The sequence below is a fragment of the Canis lupus genome, chromosome 3 (genome assembly GCF_011100685.1).
Source record: "Canis lupus familiaris isolate Mischka breed German Shepherd chromosome 3, alternate assembly UU_Cfam_GSD_1.0, whole genome shotgun sequence".
In the NCBI taxonomy this organism is placed as follows: Eukaryota; Metazoa; Chordata; class Mammalia; order Carnivora; family Canidae; genus Canis; species Canis lupus.
In genome coordinates this window covers 64,337,161-64,356,113 of record NC_049224.1, presented here as the reverse complement: position 1 = coordinate 64,356,113, position 18,953 = coordinate 64,337,161, and the positions used below count along the sequence as shown (strand labels likewise).

Below are 18,953 nucleotides of genomic sequence, written 5' to 3'. Positions count from 1 at the left end.
GTATAAAAGATTTTAAGGATATCAGAGGCAACGTATGTGAGATTCTCATGAGCCCAGAAATATTTAGCAATAATAGAGAAATTGATACCTAGAGCCTAGAGCAGATCCAGACATAGAGTAAGTGTTTAGTAAACATCTGTAGACTGAATGAGTGTGAATGGATCCTGCAAACAAAGTATAAGACAAAAAGAAAACCAGAAACCATCCTACACTAACAAGCAGATAGACTTGGGTCAGCCTCAAACCACTTGATTTCAGTTTCCTCATTTCCAGCATGGGGTTTATTAATATTTTATTTGTAGAATTTGCTAATATTTCTGCTTTGCATTTCTTCTTTTTAGAATGCTTAAGTAGATGTGCTTAGAAATCACGCTTATCTCCTTTGTCTTGCGGATGAGGCACATTTATGAAATAAAATGAATCCCTCACCTACCCTCACAGACAAGGCTGTTTATGAATTGCAAAGAATATCAAATCCTTAAAGGAAAGCACTCCAGGTGTTCAGTCTATGAGGTCAAGGATGGCTAACAGCCTTTCCATAGCATTCTCAAGTATTCCAAGGCTATATTTTGGTTTGAGATTTTATAAATGGTTTCCTCTTTAAAAACTTCCAGCTTGTCAACGAGTGCATCTGGAGCTGAGTAGACTTAAAATTATTGACATTCTAATCACTGAATATCAGGTTGTGTTGCAGACATCAGAGAAGAAGAGACAGGGTTCCCGCTTTCAAACTATATTCCAGTGTCAGGCATGAAAGGTCAGAAGGGTAAACAACAGAAGGGCAAACTGATGATTATGTAAGATAATTCAACTGATGAAGATGCTACAGAGAAAATAAAATTCATAATGAGGTATGGTAGAAAGTAGCTGGGAGTGGCTAGGTCACTTGAGATGGAAAAGACGATGTGTCCAGGGACCTGAATAATGGTGAGCCAGTCATGCAAAAATCTGGCCAGAGTATCTCAGGCAATGAGAATAATGACGATGATATAGGGAGAGTTTACTGAGCATTTACTATGTACCAGGCTCTATTTCAAGCCCTTTACCAGTACTATTCCATTTAAGCCTCTCAATGAGTTAAGGGATTTTTTTTTTAAAAAGATTTTATTTATTTATTCATGAGACACAGAGAGTCAGAGACATACGCAGAGAGAAAAGCATTATCCCTGCTGGGAGCCTGAGGTGGGACTTGATCCCAGGACCCTGGGATCACAACCTGAGCCAAAGGCAGATGCTCAACCGCTGAGCCACCCAGGTGCTCCGAGGTAAGGGACTATTGATGAAGAAATTGAGGCATTGAACGAGTAGGCCATTGCCCAAGGTTCTAGAGCTAGAGGCTCTGCCACAGGGAGGAACTTGGTATGCTGGAAAAGCAAAACTCAGGCTGGGGAACTGGACACTGCTATGGAATGAAGATTGGGGGGAAAGGGAGATGGGGATCATATTCCATAAGGCCTTTTGGGCAAAACTAAGGATTTTGGATTTTCACTGGATGCTTTTTAAGCAGATGATTTTAAGGTCTACCTCAGAGGAATGACAACCTGATCTGTGGTTTTAAAATATATGTTTAGGTACTGGGGATAGTAGTCTAGGAGTTAGGGGGAAAATCTGGGCGATGGGTAATAGCTTGAGGCCTGAGATTTGGAAGAGGTCTGAGACAAAGAAGGATGTAAGACATCGTGAAATGAGTCCATGCTGGGCTTTGACCCCATTCTGCATAACTGTTCCGAGTTCTCTATCCATTGCATCTGTTGACAATTGCCTGTTGACAATTTGGCAGAATAGCTTGGTCATCTCAGTGGAAATGACTGACCTCATCCAGCTCTTCAACTCAGCTCTCATTAGGAGGTGACATTTCTGCAGCATGACAGAGTGGTGAGGGCATCAGGCCAACATGGGATCCAGTCCCAGCCTGGCAGTTTACCCACTGAATGACGTTCAGTGAGTCCCAGAACCCCTTATGAGTCTCAGTTTCTACTTCTGTAAAATGAAGCCATTAACACCTACCTCCCAAACTTGTTGTGGGGATTCAATAAAACCAAGTCTGTGTCTTGCACATAGTAGGTACTCAACAATACCCAGTCAATGCCTTCTCTTTTCCTTTGAGTGGCATATCCAGACATTGCAAATCTAACTTGTTTTATCTTAATTATAGCACACATTTTTATAGCCATTTCCAAGCTCGTTATGTACATCAACACCAGGGACTTCGACCTCCCTTTCACCCCTTATGTGTTTCTTGAACTCTGCTAGGGACAGATGATGAGGCCATTCAATCTAAGAACTGTCACTTTATTTAAATAATTTGAGCTTTCTGTGTGCAGTAAGATGGTACCTAGCCAAGGTGGAGAGCAGCCTGAAACCAGACATAGAAAGGTCTTGGGCCTTATCTCTAAGCAGTGTGACCTCCCAGCCCCTCTTCATATTTCAGGCTACTTCCCTGCCTATGCTCTAAAATTGAAACAGTTCTCCTCTTGCCCCCTTCCCTGCATTTTCCTGACACACTTTTTTTTTTTTTTTTTTTACCCATTCTAGACAATTAGGAAGACTATTTTCCAGGAGAATTAACTCTGGACTCCATCTTGCACTTAACTGCAATCCCTCAGCTTTTCTTCCCCCAGACTGCCAATTGCCCACCTTACCATCTCCCTTGATTTTCTGTGTCTCGTTGAACAAAAATTTCTTTCTCTTCCTCCGTGCCTGAGACTGGGAAATAACTTTCTTTAATTTGAGCCCTATTTGTACTTTTAAGCCCAAGAATTTTAGAAGCATTTGTGGCCCTGAAATTGTTTTCAGTTAGTATTGTTCTGTGAAAATAGTGTTGCTGTGTGTGTGTGTGTGTGTGCGTGTGTATTTTTCTTTTAATGTTCTGATAGCCATTCCCTCTGCCTTGACTTTAGAAATCACTGTTTTTCTAGACACTGGGATGTCTCTATGTTACAATTATTTCACTTAAGAGTTAACTACTTTAATTCCCTTATCATACAGTCATATGTACTACTTTTCTACCTCCAAATGCAATTAAAAGTGCCCTTCGGGTGTTCCAAGTTTTAATCATTCTGTGTGTGGAGCATTCCCATGGCTCAGAAGGGCTTTCTCTGCCTCCTCTCAGATGGAGCCTTTCTCTGAGGAGGAGGAAGAAGAGTGGAAGAATCAGAATGAGGTGTGACAGCTTTGTTTCAGATGACAAATTCCTCACTTTTTAAAGCATTGGCTCTCCTGCATTGGCCAGCGCCAAGAAACCAGTTCTCACTATAGCAGTGGTCATGTGTAGCAGTCTGGGGGGACAAGCCAGACCTGAGCCAGGAAAACACTGCTGGCTGGCTTTGTCACTTTAGGCAATGACTGATTTTTATCTGTAAAATGAGAATAACAATAGCTATCCCATTGTTTTACTGAGAACATACAGTAGTTGTTCAAAACTGATGGTATTATGATGATAATTGTTATTCTGGATGGTCCTTGGAAAAGCTGGAGCTTATCTCTGAATCGGTTCATGTCACAATGCTCTACATGCAAGTGTCCATCCAACTGTCTGTGACATGTGTTCCTCCAGCCTTTGATCAGTGACCATCAGGGCCATGCAAGTTTGATAACACCAGCACAGCTCTATAACCTAATCAGTGGGATGAGTCTATTGGACATGCTCTTGGATGTCCTCGCAACGTCAAATTGCTATTGTAGTGTTAAAGTTCTTACTCTCATTTTCCATACTTAATCACAGACTGGTAACAGTTTGCAAACCCACAATGAGCCATGGACCGCATCTTGAATAGCACACTCTGGGTTACGAGCCTTTGGAGAGTCTAAAATGTGCAAACACTGTGGAAGGTACAGAGGGAAGATCTGCTGGTATGGTTCATGCAACCTCCCCTTCCAAACTTTAGTGTTTAATAAGCCTGTTCTGAGCACTAATAACCATGGTTCATCTCAATTGCTGAGCAGGGATTCCTGTTCCTTGGGCTTGGCTTGGCATTTAGGCAGGAAACAAGATTGGACTGTTGTCCCTTCTCATGTTATAAGACCAAGGAAAATAACATGGTTGGCATTCAAAGCCTTACAAACAAAAAACAAAAAACCTTGACAAGATTCCAAGTGTTGACTCCAGCCACACTCACTCCCCTAGAGGCCACTTCATGTCATTCTTTTGGGGATCATTTTCCAAAGCCAACCACCCAATTCTTCCAGGCATGGATTCTACTTCTTTGCTACCGGTAGAGATTACATGCGGGACCAATGTTCTTATAGTATAGTAATAACAACAAAAGTCTTCACTCAGGAAATTAAAGATATGGGGTCAAAAGCATTACTGTGAACCCCAGCTGCTTTCACACCTAGCTGATGCTGGTGCTTATATGAAAGGTGAGACTTATTCAACAATACCAACCAGAAGGTTATAAATGATATTGAAAACACCCAGTGATATTACACCCTTGTAATAACATTTGTACTGGAAAGGGGGCGTGCCAGTAATAGGGCACACGTCTCAGAGTCCTTCTTGCCTCCTTCCTCGGCAGGTATTAATCAATCGCTTCTGTGTTTTCTGATCTATCACATGACTTCAGAATGTAGGTGTAGAATTCAAGGCCATGACCAACACACAGGAGATGATAAATGGGATGGGGCTCCCTTGGCTTTCTGGTGTCATAGTTTAGAGTTAAATGTGCTTTTTACATGCATTATCATTTCAACCCTCACCTGTGATGCAGTTACTATGATTCACAATGTACCTAATCACAAAACTGGGGCCCCAAAGAATTAAGGCAGCTAATGAATATGATACAAGAAGTAAGAAGCAAAAGTGAAAGCTAAATCCTGATCCACTGCTCTCAGATAGTAAAAGAAGGGACTGGTATTTATTATGCTCCTTCTGAGAGCCAGACTTTTATAAACCATAAGTCATCTGATCTTATAACTGGTGCCAACCTGTGAGACATTATTCTTTCTGATTTCCAGATAAGGAAAGTGGGGCTTGGAGAACTGAAACAACTTGTTCAAGGCCAATACAGATACAAGGGGGAGAGGATTTGAACCCACATTTCTCTGAATCCGAAGCACATTTATTTTTCTTAGCACATGGACTCCACGGTCCAGCCTCTGCTTGCAGACAGCACTGCCCAGAGCAGGACACAGCAAAGGTGTTCAGAGGAATGGTATTAATGACAGTGGCAACTTGAACATGAATTCAGTGCTCGATATTTAGAGAAATGATTAAATAAACACTATCCTAGCACCACACTGGAATATTTGCCTATTATAAACCAAGAATATGATGACTACGTAGAAACATGCAAAAGTATTTACCAAATAACATTAGGAAATCATATGTATACTGATTACATTTATGCAGAAATTATGCATATGAATGGATAAATAGTAAGAAGAAACACAAAGAAAACATCTTTTGGCTGGGGTACAGGATAATAAGATGTTTTAAAGTCACGTTAAGCACAATGCAGAAAAAAAAGTCTATGGATCTCAGCTTCAGGAAAATCTGGCCAAAGAAAACAGACAAAAATAATCACCCATTAGGGAATTTGTCTTCGAGATTTGAAAGAACACTATTTCCAAAATAATGAAAAGGGTATAATGGCATTTAGAGTAAAAATTAAATAGTGATTCAGAGCAAGTGGAAGTTGTGATATTAGAGTAAAAATTTCACATTGGGAACTATGAGAATTTCAGGGGGAATTTTGCACACTAGAGATCTGGAGGCCCATGCCAGGTTTTCCTTTCATTTTCTCAATGTATTCAAATTTTCTGCTCTTTAGATTTCATGGTGAGGTTCTAGGTAGTGATTTTGAAAATCAATCACACATTTTTCCCCCTTAGACACTTGGGCAAGTGAATTCATCTGAATTCTATTGTGTTTGGCGGGGGTGTGGGGGGGTAGGGGGGAGAGTGTCATTCAAAATCTAGTTTCCATTTACCAAACTCCCATCTAGCAACCATCCATTCAGGAGACATTTACTGGGTGCTTATTGTGATCTACAGCTTGTGAGGCTCTGGAAACACAAGATAATCAATCTGTTGCTATGTATGGAGGAGATAGATGAGTGGAGAGATAGTTTTTATGCAGGACCTATCAAGAGCTAAGCAAGAGACCATGTGCACAGAGCTCCAGGAGTAGTGGGGAGGGGCAGCTGCCCTGGGTGAGAGTCAGAGAGAAAGTCTTGGAGGAGATGAGGCACAAATGAGTCCTGAAGGATGAGAAGGAGATGGCCTGGGAATACTGGATGGGGAGAGAAAAGTGGGAACAGTGTTCTAGGAAGTGAGACAAGTCAAGTTGTGCTATGCCAATGCATGGAGGCAACAGACACACAACACATTTGAAAAACTGCCAGTGGTTGTGTGACTACAGGGTGACATGTGAGATGGGGAAGGGATGCGGGGCAAGGCTGGAAAGCAGCAGCGGTCTAAGCATGGAGGGCCTTAGACAAGCATGGTGAAGTAGAGCACTCTACTCATGCACTAGAAACTGTAAACAGTCCAATATAAGTCATATGCTGAGACCAACAAGGAAGCGTATCCTCAAGGATATTAGGAGAGGAAGAAGTTCTGGGATGACTCAAGTTCCAGCTGAGGGGGGACTATGAACTGTAAATGGGATCTACTTGTTCCAGTAACTTCAACTCCTAGAGAGATAGAGTATATCTTATCCATTCTTGTCAACACCCTTATTGTTGACACATAGTAGATGCCACCTTTTGTTCCTGGCACATAGTAGATGCCACCACAATAGAGCTCTTGGTTAAACAGTTGACTCAAAACTTAAACAAACAAACAAAAAAAACAAAACAAAAAAACCTTGAAAACAAAACCAGAGTACCTTAGATTCTTGAGGATGGAGACAACTGTACAAGCCAATGTCTCCCTGCAGTGTATTGAGAGCATGCAAGGACCATCTCCTCTATTGTTGATGTGAGATGATTGAAAATACCACATTCCACTCATGGTATCCTGGAAATTTGCATCCTGCAGGTTTTCTTTAAATGCTTAAGGACATAGAGTGCCTGGGTGGCTCAGTTGGTTAAGCGTCCAACTCTTGATTTCACCTCAGGTCATGATCTCGGGGTCATGAGATTGAGCCCCACATAAGGCTCTGCACTCAGTGTAGAGTCTGCTTGAGAATCTCTCTCTCCCTCTCCTTCTGCCCCTCCCCCTGCTTGAATGTACTCCCTCTCTCTGTCTCTCAAATAAACAAATCTTTAAAAAATTAAAAAATAAAAGTAAATGCTTCAGGACATGATTTCTGCATTGCCCACCCCCCATTCTCTTTGTGGAATTGAAATGAAATTGACATCAATTATTTCTTTTTCAGTTTGAAAATCAAATTCGTTAAAGCTAGTTAAATTTAGAAAACAGTTAACTGCATTCAGTAAACATTCACATGCAAGAAGTGCTTATAGGAAATTTGAAGTGATGGCAATTTCAAACCCTGAGTGAGAAAGGGCTTTCACTCTGATGAAATAAAAGCCAATAATTTAGGAAGAAGGACACGGCTGCTGAGTACATTGTCAGCTCTTCTCATAAGCTCTGAGTGCAAGGGAATCCAATGAACGATTTGACTTTTCCCAGTGACCCTCACAAAAAGCACACTTGGCAAATGAGAAATAGGACCTCCGCATGCCTCCATCTCACTAGAATTCAATAAAGGTGGTATAATAACCCATTTTCCAGATTAGGGAATTGAGGCTCAGAGAGGTCAAGTACGTTGTCCAGGGTCACACAGCTAACAAGTCTCTGAGTACAAACACATCCTCCTGTCTGTCTGGCCCCCAAACTCAAGTGCCAGCATGAAGTGCTTTCCCTTGTTATGCTGTATTCTTACTGGAGCAAAACTCTCTCTAGAACTGTGGCACTCAGTTCAGTCATACATTTTGGGTGATAACACCTACTTTGTGTTGGCACCTAAAACAAACTTAAAACTTACATTCCAGCCATGTGAAACTGTCTCGAGTTCCCCAAACCCACAACTTTCTCCATCCTTCTCTGTCACCACTTGTGGTGAACTTTCTGTTTAGTGTACCTGGGACCACCTACTCACCTTTCAGAATCAATTCAAGGGCCATCTCCTGCTTAAAGGTTCTGAGCCTCCCATGTCCAACCTCTAACAACCTCTCCCTGCTTTGTGCTTAGCTGGACCTAGGCTGTGGGATTAAATCCTAACTCTGCCACTTATCTGGTCTGTGACTCAGTCACAGTTACATCTCTGTGTCTCAGTTTTCTCCCCTGAAAAATAGGACTGAAAAGAATCCCTTACTCATAAAGTTGTCATGAGTATTAAAAAAAAAAAAAAAAAAAAAGCAACAGCATTCCAGCAAAGTACCTAGCAACAGTACTTGGTACACAGTACCTAGCAACAGTACCTGGCACATAGTAAGTGCTCAATAAATATTAGCTACTCTATTGATCACTGTATCCTGGGCAGATTTCTCTCCCAGTAGATTTGGTTTTCTTTTGTAACCGATCTACAATGACCTCCTTGAAAGCTATGGAGACCTGACACAAAGGAGGCCTGTCTAATAGATGCTTATGGAGTGAACAATGAATAGCAAACAATGAACAGTGGATCTGTCGGGAATGACAAGGTTGCACAACCAGGTCTTGTTGACTCAGATGCCCCAATACTATCAAACTGCACCCTGTCTTCCTGTAGTTGCTGAACTGGATCTTTTCCTGACCGTGCCAGGCAGATAGCAGGACTTGCTGCTTTCTAGCAAACATGGCAAAGGATGTGTTCCTGAATTCCTAGCCCTTAATTCTCTCGTTTCCTCACTAGAATGCACTGAGCGGTGCCATCATCCTACATTGGGAAACAATCTCCCTCTCCAGGATTCGATGGACATGTTTTGTGAAATGTGGAGGAGGCAATGACTCCTCACTCTGCAGGCTTGTTCCCAGCCCCAGCTTAGGTAACTACCACAGGAACAGTAATCCCTGGCCTATACCAGAGGTCACTGAGGCAGGAAATGTGACATCTCATCAGAGTCCCATCCCTATTCGGCAACCACCAGCTGCTGTTCCACTGGGACCAGAGAGCCAGGCGTCATCACACTTCTTAACACAGAGCACCTCCAGCCTTGTTATGCTGGGAGGAGACAGGAGGCAATGCCTGGCAATTTGACAACTCAAATCACATCTGTTCTGTTGTCACTTCAAAAGCATCAGGTCACCAAAGTTCCTTCCAAAGTGCTGCCAGGCGAGTGTCCAAGTACGGTGCCATCATCAGCACTTGCAATCTCAAACCACATGCACAGTGCTTCACTTACTCCTTCTTCCAATGACCAGAGCCCCTCTGTCAGCTCTGCAGCGCCCCTGACTGCAAGACCTTCATGAGAATGATTCGGAATTTCATGGCAGTGAATGAACCTGTATTGGCGAAGCTAGATGACTGTAATTGCTTACTTTCTGTAGTGCTTAACTGTGTTACATGGAAGACACAACATATTGAAATTTCAGATGTCTGTAGCATTTAAAATCTCTAGCCCTCCTTTCCAAAGAAGGATGAATCAATTAAAAAAAAAGTTGTCTGCTGTTTTAGAAGACCTTGGATTAATACTTGCCAACACACATTTCTGACCTCTTTTCCTGATCTGGGTGTGGTTTTGGAGCTCCTCATGAACTATTTAAACAATACCTCAGATAAAGCCCTGAGTCTTCAGGCAAAGGCCTGGCTCCTCAGAAAGATCTTAAAGATCCAGGTCTTAAAGAAGTTTTATAAATTAATGGATTTGGTGATTGCTCAGCTGTCTTATGAATATCAGATGAAAAGAGCATTAAGGAAATCTTTGATCACAGTTCTAATCCAAAAAGAAAATCCTTGTTTGTCATTCTTAGTAACCACTAACAAGGCCAGGTCTCCTCATGGAAGCCCATGTGCCCGGTTTTGGGAACTGAGTGTAGGGTTCTGTTCAGACTTGACCTGCTAAGTGGCTCACAACTGCTTTGAGTTATTGCTGGAAAAGGTGGCTTCTATCTGGAGACCAGATGACCAGCTCCCCAGACCCCCCCAAGCCCTGTAGGTCCTTCCTTGTCAGTACACCTCACTGGAACTGTGGCTGACCGTATTCCACTGGCCTCACCCAGCCCAGGAAGGGGCCACATCTTCTCCACATTGAAGGCCCAGCACTTGGCATAAGGCCAGGAAGACAGAGTGGGCTCATTGAAAGAGTACTGAACCAATTGACAGAGGAATAAGTGACGGAGGGAGTAGACAAAAGGAAGAATAATGGAGGCAGGAAGGACAAACAGCTGCTGACCCAGGATGCGTGAGCAGACAAAGTAAAGGAGTGTTAGGTGGACCCAGAGTGAAAGAGAGCCAGATGCCATGTTGCTCTCGATGGTTCCAGTATGAACAGCAATGGTGGGCACATAGTAGGTGCTCAATAAATTATGAAAATGAACACAACAGAGTGCCTTCTGTCCTCAGACCCTGTGCTAAGCCATTTACATGGATTAATCTGTATGTGAAACCTTACAAGCAGCTGTCATTACTTTTGGCAAAGTGGATTAAGGACCCAGTGATAGATGGTGCTGCCTCCCCTGTCAAGGCAGGAAAGACACGATCTGATTCCTGTCAATATCATTGTCTTCCCTTCTTATTAGGAAGGCAGCAGAGGTCTGTATGAAGCACAGATTCTAGAGCCAGAATGCCTGAGTTCAAATCCCAGTCCAGTCACATGGTGGTGTGAGGCTGGGTGACTGAGTTCACTTACTTGAACTCTCCATGCCTGGCTCTCTTACATGAATGGTGTTAATGCACATAGACCATTGCAAAGACTAGTGAATTCAGGACATGCTGTAAATGCCACTTAAGTGATAGCCTTTGAAACACTACTCCATATTGCCCAAACCCATACACATCTTCCTTACATATCACTGTTGGGAGATGGGTTGGTACCAATCCTTGCCTTTCTCCACTTTTGCAGATATGACTTCTCAGTCTTTGTGGGTTAAAATCAGAGAATTACAGAACATGGGAACCAGGTGGAACCACCTTGTTGACCCAAAGGAGAAGGTCACCATTTTCCTGATGATAATAAGAGGAGCTAGGGAAAGGGGAGGAAGGAAATTTAGCATTTATTGATCTGTGTTAAGTGCAGCTAAAAGATGTAATAGAGCATCTGTCCAGATTTTACCAGAGGGTCAGTGACCAAGTCTAGGATAGAATCCAGAGTCCCAGATTCCTATGTAGGGTCAACTGAGGACATATAGTATAGAACCTCTCTATCTGAGGAAAGGCATCTTCAGATAGCTTAAACTAAACCATTCATGGTCTCTCACAAGATGAAATGCCTAGCAGGAGACAGCAGCCTTCTGAATTCCCATGGCTAAAGCATGCCATAGACCCCCACCTCTCAGGCCTTGCCACCCACTTCCACTGTGCCCACGGCCCTATGGGGGCAGTTCTAAATGCAGAAATTGTTTGAATGAACCTAGTTCTAAATGCAGAGCTTGTTTGAATGAACCTAGCTCCAGCTACCCTAATGGGAGCTCTCGCTTGTCCACCCACCCTCCTGGGCAAACTCTGGTTTCTCTCTGAGCAGGGACCACAGGACCATTTACCAGAGAACAATCTGGTTCAGGGCTACCAAAATGGTGGTAGTGTTGGGGCAAGGTAGGAGTGGGGAGCAAAACTGACTCTGGCTTTTACCATACCTGGATTTGGATCTAGGACATCTAGGCTGGATGGAAAACAGCTCTTCTCCCTGTACTCAGGAGGGGGACACTACTATGCTTATGTTTAATCCTTTTAGAGGCTTCTGGCCTGGTAGCCTGGCCAGGCAGTTGCTCCAAGACCTGGCTCCCAAGTTACTCTCCCACCTGCCTCTCCTGGCTTCTCACTCCATGTTCCGGATCAGTAGCCTGCTTGGAGTTCCATCCCCTAATCTAGACCCCCTCTTTTCCCTCTAACAGGAATGACCTTCCTGCCTCCTTCCCCTGGTTTACCTTTATTCATTCTTTCACATTCAAGTCAGGAACCATCTCCTCCACAAATCTTCTGTGATGTATTCTTCTGGGAGGTCTCCATTTTGTACTCTCATAATTCCAGTTGGAAAATTCTATCATTGTTATTTAGGATTTTGTATATAATGTTCTCTCTATGGGTCTCACCCTCAGAAGAATGAGATTCTTGATAGCAGGTACCATGAGTTTTGTCTTTGAATCTTGACTGTCTAGCCTAGGGCCTGGCACATGGCAATAAGTACATGACTTGGAAGCCTTTGTTCAAATCCTTCTTAATTCACAGAAGAAAAAGTCTGACCAAAGCATTTCAGCATTTCGACATATGCAAAATGATTGTATACAGAAGGTTGGAAACACAAAACAAAATCACAAACTAGCACAGCGCTTAGCGATAAAGAAACAACAGCACGAACTCCATTACGAAATGGACCAGAGAAGTGGCCACACAATGACAATGAGGGAGCTCAACGACTCAGAGGCAAAAGGATGTGGAACATGACCACTGACTTTCTTACGGAGTCTGGCAGATGATGCTTGCTTTATCAAGGAAACCATATCCTCTACCTGCAACATAGTGACTACAGTTCTACACTGCAAACTGGTGTGTCAAGTGCTTCCCTTTTACCAAATAGAGAAGCTATAGTTATCATGCAGACAGAGAATTTTGCCTAACTCTTTATTTAAAAACAAACAAACAAAACAAAACTGACTTTATATCCAACTCAGAAAATCTATTACATGTTACACAGAGAGTATTCCACCATTGGAATAAACTTTGGGGGACCCTCTCTGGAGGGCACACTGAGTCTTCTCCGGGACACTCCCTGGGTGGAGATGTAGAGGCAGTAAACTCAACAACAGTACATCAAAAACGAGACAACTACAAGGGGCATAGCGCCAAAACATTGTATGAGCAGACATTGCTGGCCTTTGAATAATTAATTCTAAGAGTCATACAAACAGAGAGAGAAAGTTCAACCCTGACAAAGTCTAGGTTTGCTGCTTTGTTAATTAAACTCCAACCTCCATTGAAAACACACACACACACACACACACACACACACACACATTGTAGTGTAAGATACACATATTGTGCTATATTACCTCATTTTAACTCCTTCATTCAAGATACATATATACACCTCTAAAGCACTTTTCAAACTCACCAGGAAATGTGATTATCCCATTGGTCTTACCCTGAGGTAGTTGAGGGTGAAATTTGTTAGTCCCATCCTGGTGATGTTTTTGGACAGCTGATCCAGGACCTGAGGATCTTGTGCCTAAACAGGAAAAAAAAAATCACATATCTTATCTCTGCAAGATGGTGCCAAGAAAGTCTCAGACTGGGCTACAGTTGCTAAGAAATGCAATCTCGACACTGTTGATTTTTCTCAGAGGGGAGGTTGCTGGAGATAATTTAATTTACATTTTGAAGACACTTGCATATAATGGCTCAAGGACATTTTTGGATCAATGCTGCAAGATCTGTTGCCAGGTTGAACCAAAATGAGGCAGGCATGCTTACAGTTCTTGGGAGAAACAACTTTACTTCCTCCATGAGCGGCCCCCATATCTTCAGGAGGGGAGTCATTAAGCCCTGCCAGGAGGACACTTCCAAGTCTCAGGCACTCAGCAGAAAAGGCAGAGCCTGTGGACTTGGTAGGGCCAGGCTTTAGTACTGGCCTTTGTTTCCTGTTGTGATACTGTTGTGTTTGACAGCTTGGAGTCCAAGACTGTATTTGAAAACTTTGCCACTTCTATGAAATTACATATATTTCATAGAAATATATATATATATATATATATATATATATATATATATATATATATATATAGATGTTCTCAACAATTTTCATCCTGCAGGACTGTTAGGGTAAGCATCACATTTTCCAAAATATCTGCCACATTTAAAAGGGGGATGTAATGTTCCATGGGCTACCCCAGATGTTCTGTTGGGCTACCAAAAAAAAAAAAAAAAAAATTCTTTCTGGATTTCATTGTGAGGTGAATATCTTGGTTGATGCTCTTTTTTTCTGTTTGTCTTTCCTTCTTTCTGAACTGGTAAAAACATATTGGAGCTAAACAGAGAAAGACTCTGTAAACATCCTTTTGTCTTCATGTCTGCAGTCACAGGACTATCTAGGTTATTCTAACACTTTAATTTATTCTTTCCTGTATTTAATTTTCCTCATAGTCATGCAACCAATTGGCTGTGGTATATCAATAAAAAACTGAGTTTCAGAGAAAAGAGTCAGAACTTGTCATTTCTTGTGTCAGTTTATGGGAAAGGGGTCTTGTATGGACATGGAATCAGTGTTTATGGGACCCCTTCCACATGCCAGGAACAGCTGGTTCTATAGATACACATCCAGTAGTTATGGCCAACATCATACGCATCAACTCTGCAGACAGAGGACAGGATAATAATAAACAGAAAGAAGGATGTTACCACTGCTGAAGCTGCTAAAAGCTGGTCACCACTACTTAAGAGGACCAACTACGTGCCAGGCACTGTTTTACAACCTTTACATGCGTTAACTCTTAATCCTCAAACCAGTCCTCTGAGGCAGGCTCTACTACTGTACCTATTTTATAGATGAAGAACTGGAAGCCCAGAGATGCCATGTCACTCACCCAAGGTCACACAGGGACAGGGATACAAAGGTATGTGGTCTCATTCCAGGGCCCAGGCTCCTGATCACTACCCTCTGCTGTCTCTATTTTGAGAACAATACGAGTGGCTACTCCAGGCTGCTTCCAGGGGAGAGGAGGATGTGAAATGGGCTTCGAAAGTGAAGAAGAACTTGGGGATATGGAGAGGCAGAAAGATTGGACCAAGGGAGTGGGGTGTCACAGCACAAAGTACAAGGTCAATAGAAAAGGGAGAGATTGGCTTAACCAGTAGGGCGAAGAGGGTCGAGGACAAAATCCTGAGGAGACAGACTGGAATTGGATAGTCAGGAGACAGATGGCTCATCAGCTTGGGTTTTGGAGTCCTTACCAGCTGAGTGGAAATCTTGATTTGCCACTTTCGGGCTGAGAAACATGGAACAACGTATCAAGCCCAAGCCTTGGTTTTCTTACTTCTAAAGCAGGGATAATGATCCCATACCTCTCTGGATTACTGGGAGGGTTAAATTGAATGTGTATGTATGCTTAGCACAAGACCTAGTGTAGCAAACACCCATTAAATATTAGCAACTCTTATTGTATTCTTTTTTGACTGTACAGAGTCTTAAAAATCAGGCTCATTAAGTCTGATTTTGCTCCAAAGCTTTTTTTTTACAGAAACTGCTGCATCATGCATTATGGAAGGGGGATTTATTTACGTCAGTGTCTTTGACGCCTTCAGGGACTGCACTGAACTAGCTCCTACCAAGTCTTACCTCTAAAACATATCTCCAGATTGGCATCAGATCTGGCCATACACCTAGTAGGTGTTCAATAAATTTGATGTGATTTATGGTCAAATGAAACTGAGAGAACCCCAAATCATCCGCTTCATTCCAGCACCATGGTTAGGAAGGATATTGACACAGATCTGAATTATGTGAGCCCCATGTCTTGTCAGATGGTCCTAATCAAAACTGAAAACTGTTTTTCTTACTTCTTGTTTCATTTTTTTCCCTGGTTTTACATAAGAGGTTTAATAGCCCAGCAGAGCAGTACTTGATAATGACTCAGTGGAATTTAAGAAAAGTACAAACTGTTTATTGAGGTAACCTCAGTTTGGAGTTTAAAATAATAAAGTATCAGAAAAAAATCTCACAATGCACCAAACTCAGAAACAAGGTGGGAGGGAAAGGCCTGTGGAATAAAATGGCTGAGGGGAAAACTCAAAATTGAGAGTTCATTACCCAACAGGTGAGGACTGCTGGTATTCTTTCAGAGAGAGAACCAGACTTTTCCTCCTTGAGTAAATGATGGGGGAGAATAAAAGAGAGTAAAATAGTGTTGAAATTACTTACATGCATGGCTAGAATGCTCCTTGGGACTAACTCTCTGTATTGTCTAATGGTAAAGTGCCATGTTTTTATTCTCATGAGATCATCAAAGGTGAACTCCAAGATCAGTCTGCCTTCTGTACATACCTAGAAGCGACAAACAACACACTCATTTGCTGTGCACTTTGTGAACGCCACATTTTTGTAACTCACACGTCAGCTGCTCAGCATGGTCTCCCTGACTGTCTTTGGGCAGTGCTGGATCCTTGCAAGGATGTGACACAAATGCTTTACCCATGGCACACTGAGACAACCATGAGCTCTAGAATCCATGGGTTCAAAAGACAGCACAGCTGCTTACTGGCTGCGAGCTAATAGTAACTTGACTGGTTGCTGCCAAAATTCTGTGAGCCTCTGTTCCTTCAACTGCAAATATGGGAACAAAACCTATATTATTGCAGTATTATGTCAAAAGCTCCTTGCACATGGTGTATCTCTGCAAAACTCTCCCACCCCTTTTATCTCTGCTTTCATCATCCTTCTACCATCGTAGTTTGAAATCTTGTTCTAATCATGCTTGCCCTCCTCCTGGAGAAAGTACCTAATAAAATAGTTCATGCTTAAGTGTGTCTTACTACAAGTTTACTCAACCAGAGTAAGTTTTCATTTTCAGGGACGAATTCTAGAGGGACAATGTTTAAAACCCAAGGCTACCGGGATCATTTACTGGCATGTGGAAAATGGAGGCATGCTTAGGATATATTCCTTCAATCACATCCTATCAGCAGTCTCAGTTTCTGCTTGCATAAAAGGCCAGTCTTTGGGGGAGGGGGCGGTATCTTTCTCAGAAAAATATGTATTATTAATGAAACAGAATTTGCAAGGCTCTTTTCCTTGACAGGATGATCATTTTTTTTCTTCTTTTGATATTCAGATCATTTTCAGCATGTAGTTTCTATTTAATTTACCTATTTTATTTCACTGTTAATGACTTTGAAATGGGAGAAAATGCTAAGCAATTGGACACTACTGATCCTACTTCAATTAAAAAATAGGAAGTAGTGGTAGCATATTGGTCTATTTTAAATAGTTACAACTGATTATTCAGTCCATGTTTGCTTTAGAGTAGACAGAGGCTTTTACATCAGAAAGTACTAGATTCATCCTAACTCTATTTTTTACTTATTTTGAGACTTTGAGGAAACCAAATAAATTCCCTAAGTCCCAGTTTACTCATCTTTAAAATGAGGATAATACTAACCTTGTATGGGGTTGATAGGGAAATATATGACTGAGAATGCATGTGTAGAGTGCCTGGTATGTACCTGGCACATAGTAGGATGGCGGTAAATGATAGCTCTAAAGATAAAAGAAATGTAACTAATGAATGCAGAACCCCAGACTAGTGGTTGTCATAAAGTGCTCTCTGACATCTAAGGATCCAGGGATGTGTCTCAGGTGCTCTGGGAAGAGTTCAGCCTCCATCCAGACCATGTGATCCCCACCTATTTTCTCAATTTGACCAGAGCAGCTTCAGGTTCATCGTTTTGATATATTGAACTTCTGATCAAGCTTTCCTGGAGAAAGGCTTCCTATGCTAAAAACAAATTATAAAATTTTGGAAATCAATGAACTACACAATTTTTAAAAATCATAAATAACAATTAACTCAATAGGGGGTATACTCATTTCTAAAACTATAGTCCATGAAAATAATTAGCAATTCATTTCAATCTTTTATGAGATATTACCATTTCTCTCTTTGGGAATTTAGTACAAAAGGCTACCATTTATTGAGTTCCAACTATGTCCCAGACACTGGGTTAGGTGCTTTCTATTTACTCTAATTTAAGGGTATTTTCTTTACTATTTTTCTTTTTTTAAAACTTTTTTTAGAGAGAGAAAATTTGTGAGTGGAGCTACCCAGTGTGGAGCCCAACGGAAGGTTCAACATCACGATCCTGAGATCATGACCTGAGCTGAAATCAAGAGTTGGATGCTTAAAAAAAAAGAGAGAGAGAGAGAGTTGGATGCTTAACCAATTGAGCCACCACATGCTCTGATAATATTTTCTTTAAACAACCCAAATACCAGCACAAGTAGAGTTAGTAATGTGTTGATAGGACATTACTTAAGAAAGATGCTATTGATGTCTACCATTTTCTTTTTTTCAAAGGTCTCAGAAGCACTGTAGGATGATAGAAAATCTGGGTGAAGACCTCCAGCTCAGACCCCACTTGCAGACAGAATCCATGGGTAATTTTAGGCATTTAGACACCATGCCCCTAAACTCCTCAGTTGAGTGGTCTTCAGAGCTTCTTTTCTGGCATCTTAGTCATGAGAGTTGTGCACTCTGAAATGGGGAAGACTTTCTTGTCCCCAAACCACTCCTCTAGAACATCCCTACTAGGGCAATTAATTCACCAAGGTGAATTAATTCAAAAGGGTTGCATGGAGATTAAGCCACACAATTCCTCCTGGGGGTGTTAGTATGATAGAAGCCACCTGCAGTGAAAGCTCAGACAAAAGGGTGGTGACTGCAGTCAGCCAGTGACAGCTGAAATATCTTGACAGTAGAGGGATATTTGGATGCTATAATCCTTTTTTTTTTTTTTTTAAGGAAAGGGGATTATTAGATGTTTAAACAAATATTAGCCCAGTTAAATGTCATGCTTTTTTTTTTTAAATCTAATCTATTTGTTTTGTGTTTACGAACCACAAACCCAGGGCAGATGGAGGTTCTGGTTTACTTCTACTGGAATAGAATTTCATAATGAGAAGGTATAGATGTAGTCCTTCTGATGAATTACTCAATTGGAGGATCTGTAAGGTCAAGTTAAATTGCATTCTCTGTTTACCATGATATAGCAAACCAGTTGAAGACCCTTCTTGCCATCAAACTGTAGTGAGTCTACAAAAGGGAGAGCTGCAACAAGCCTTGGGCTCCTCCTTTGTCAGCCAAAATCAAGAAATCAGCTTTATCCAGAGCATATCACATGCAAGAGAGGAATCCTTAAAATTGAATCTGAGTTGACTGTG

General features: G+C 41.8%; 1 protein-coding gene across 10 annotated transcripts in view; it reads right to left on the bottom strand.

Moving 5' to 3' along the window:
• LDB2 (LIM domain binding 2) overlaps positions 1-18,953 on the bottom strand; it is a 375,134-nt gene that overhangs the window by 59,137 nt on the left and 297,044 nt on the right. For all 10 annotated transcript variants that reach the window (XM_038533315.1, XM_038533313.1, XM_038533316.1 and 7 more), the window contains exons 4-5: positions 15,939-16,061; positions 13,167-13,250 (exon numbers count right to left, since the gene is read on the bottom strand). In XM_038533315.1, the coding sequence (XP_038389243.1) occupies positions 13,167-13,250; positions 15,939-16,061 (207 nt within the window). The remainder of the gene's footprint in view (positions 1-13,166; positions 13,251-15,938; positions 16,062-18,953) is intronic.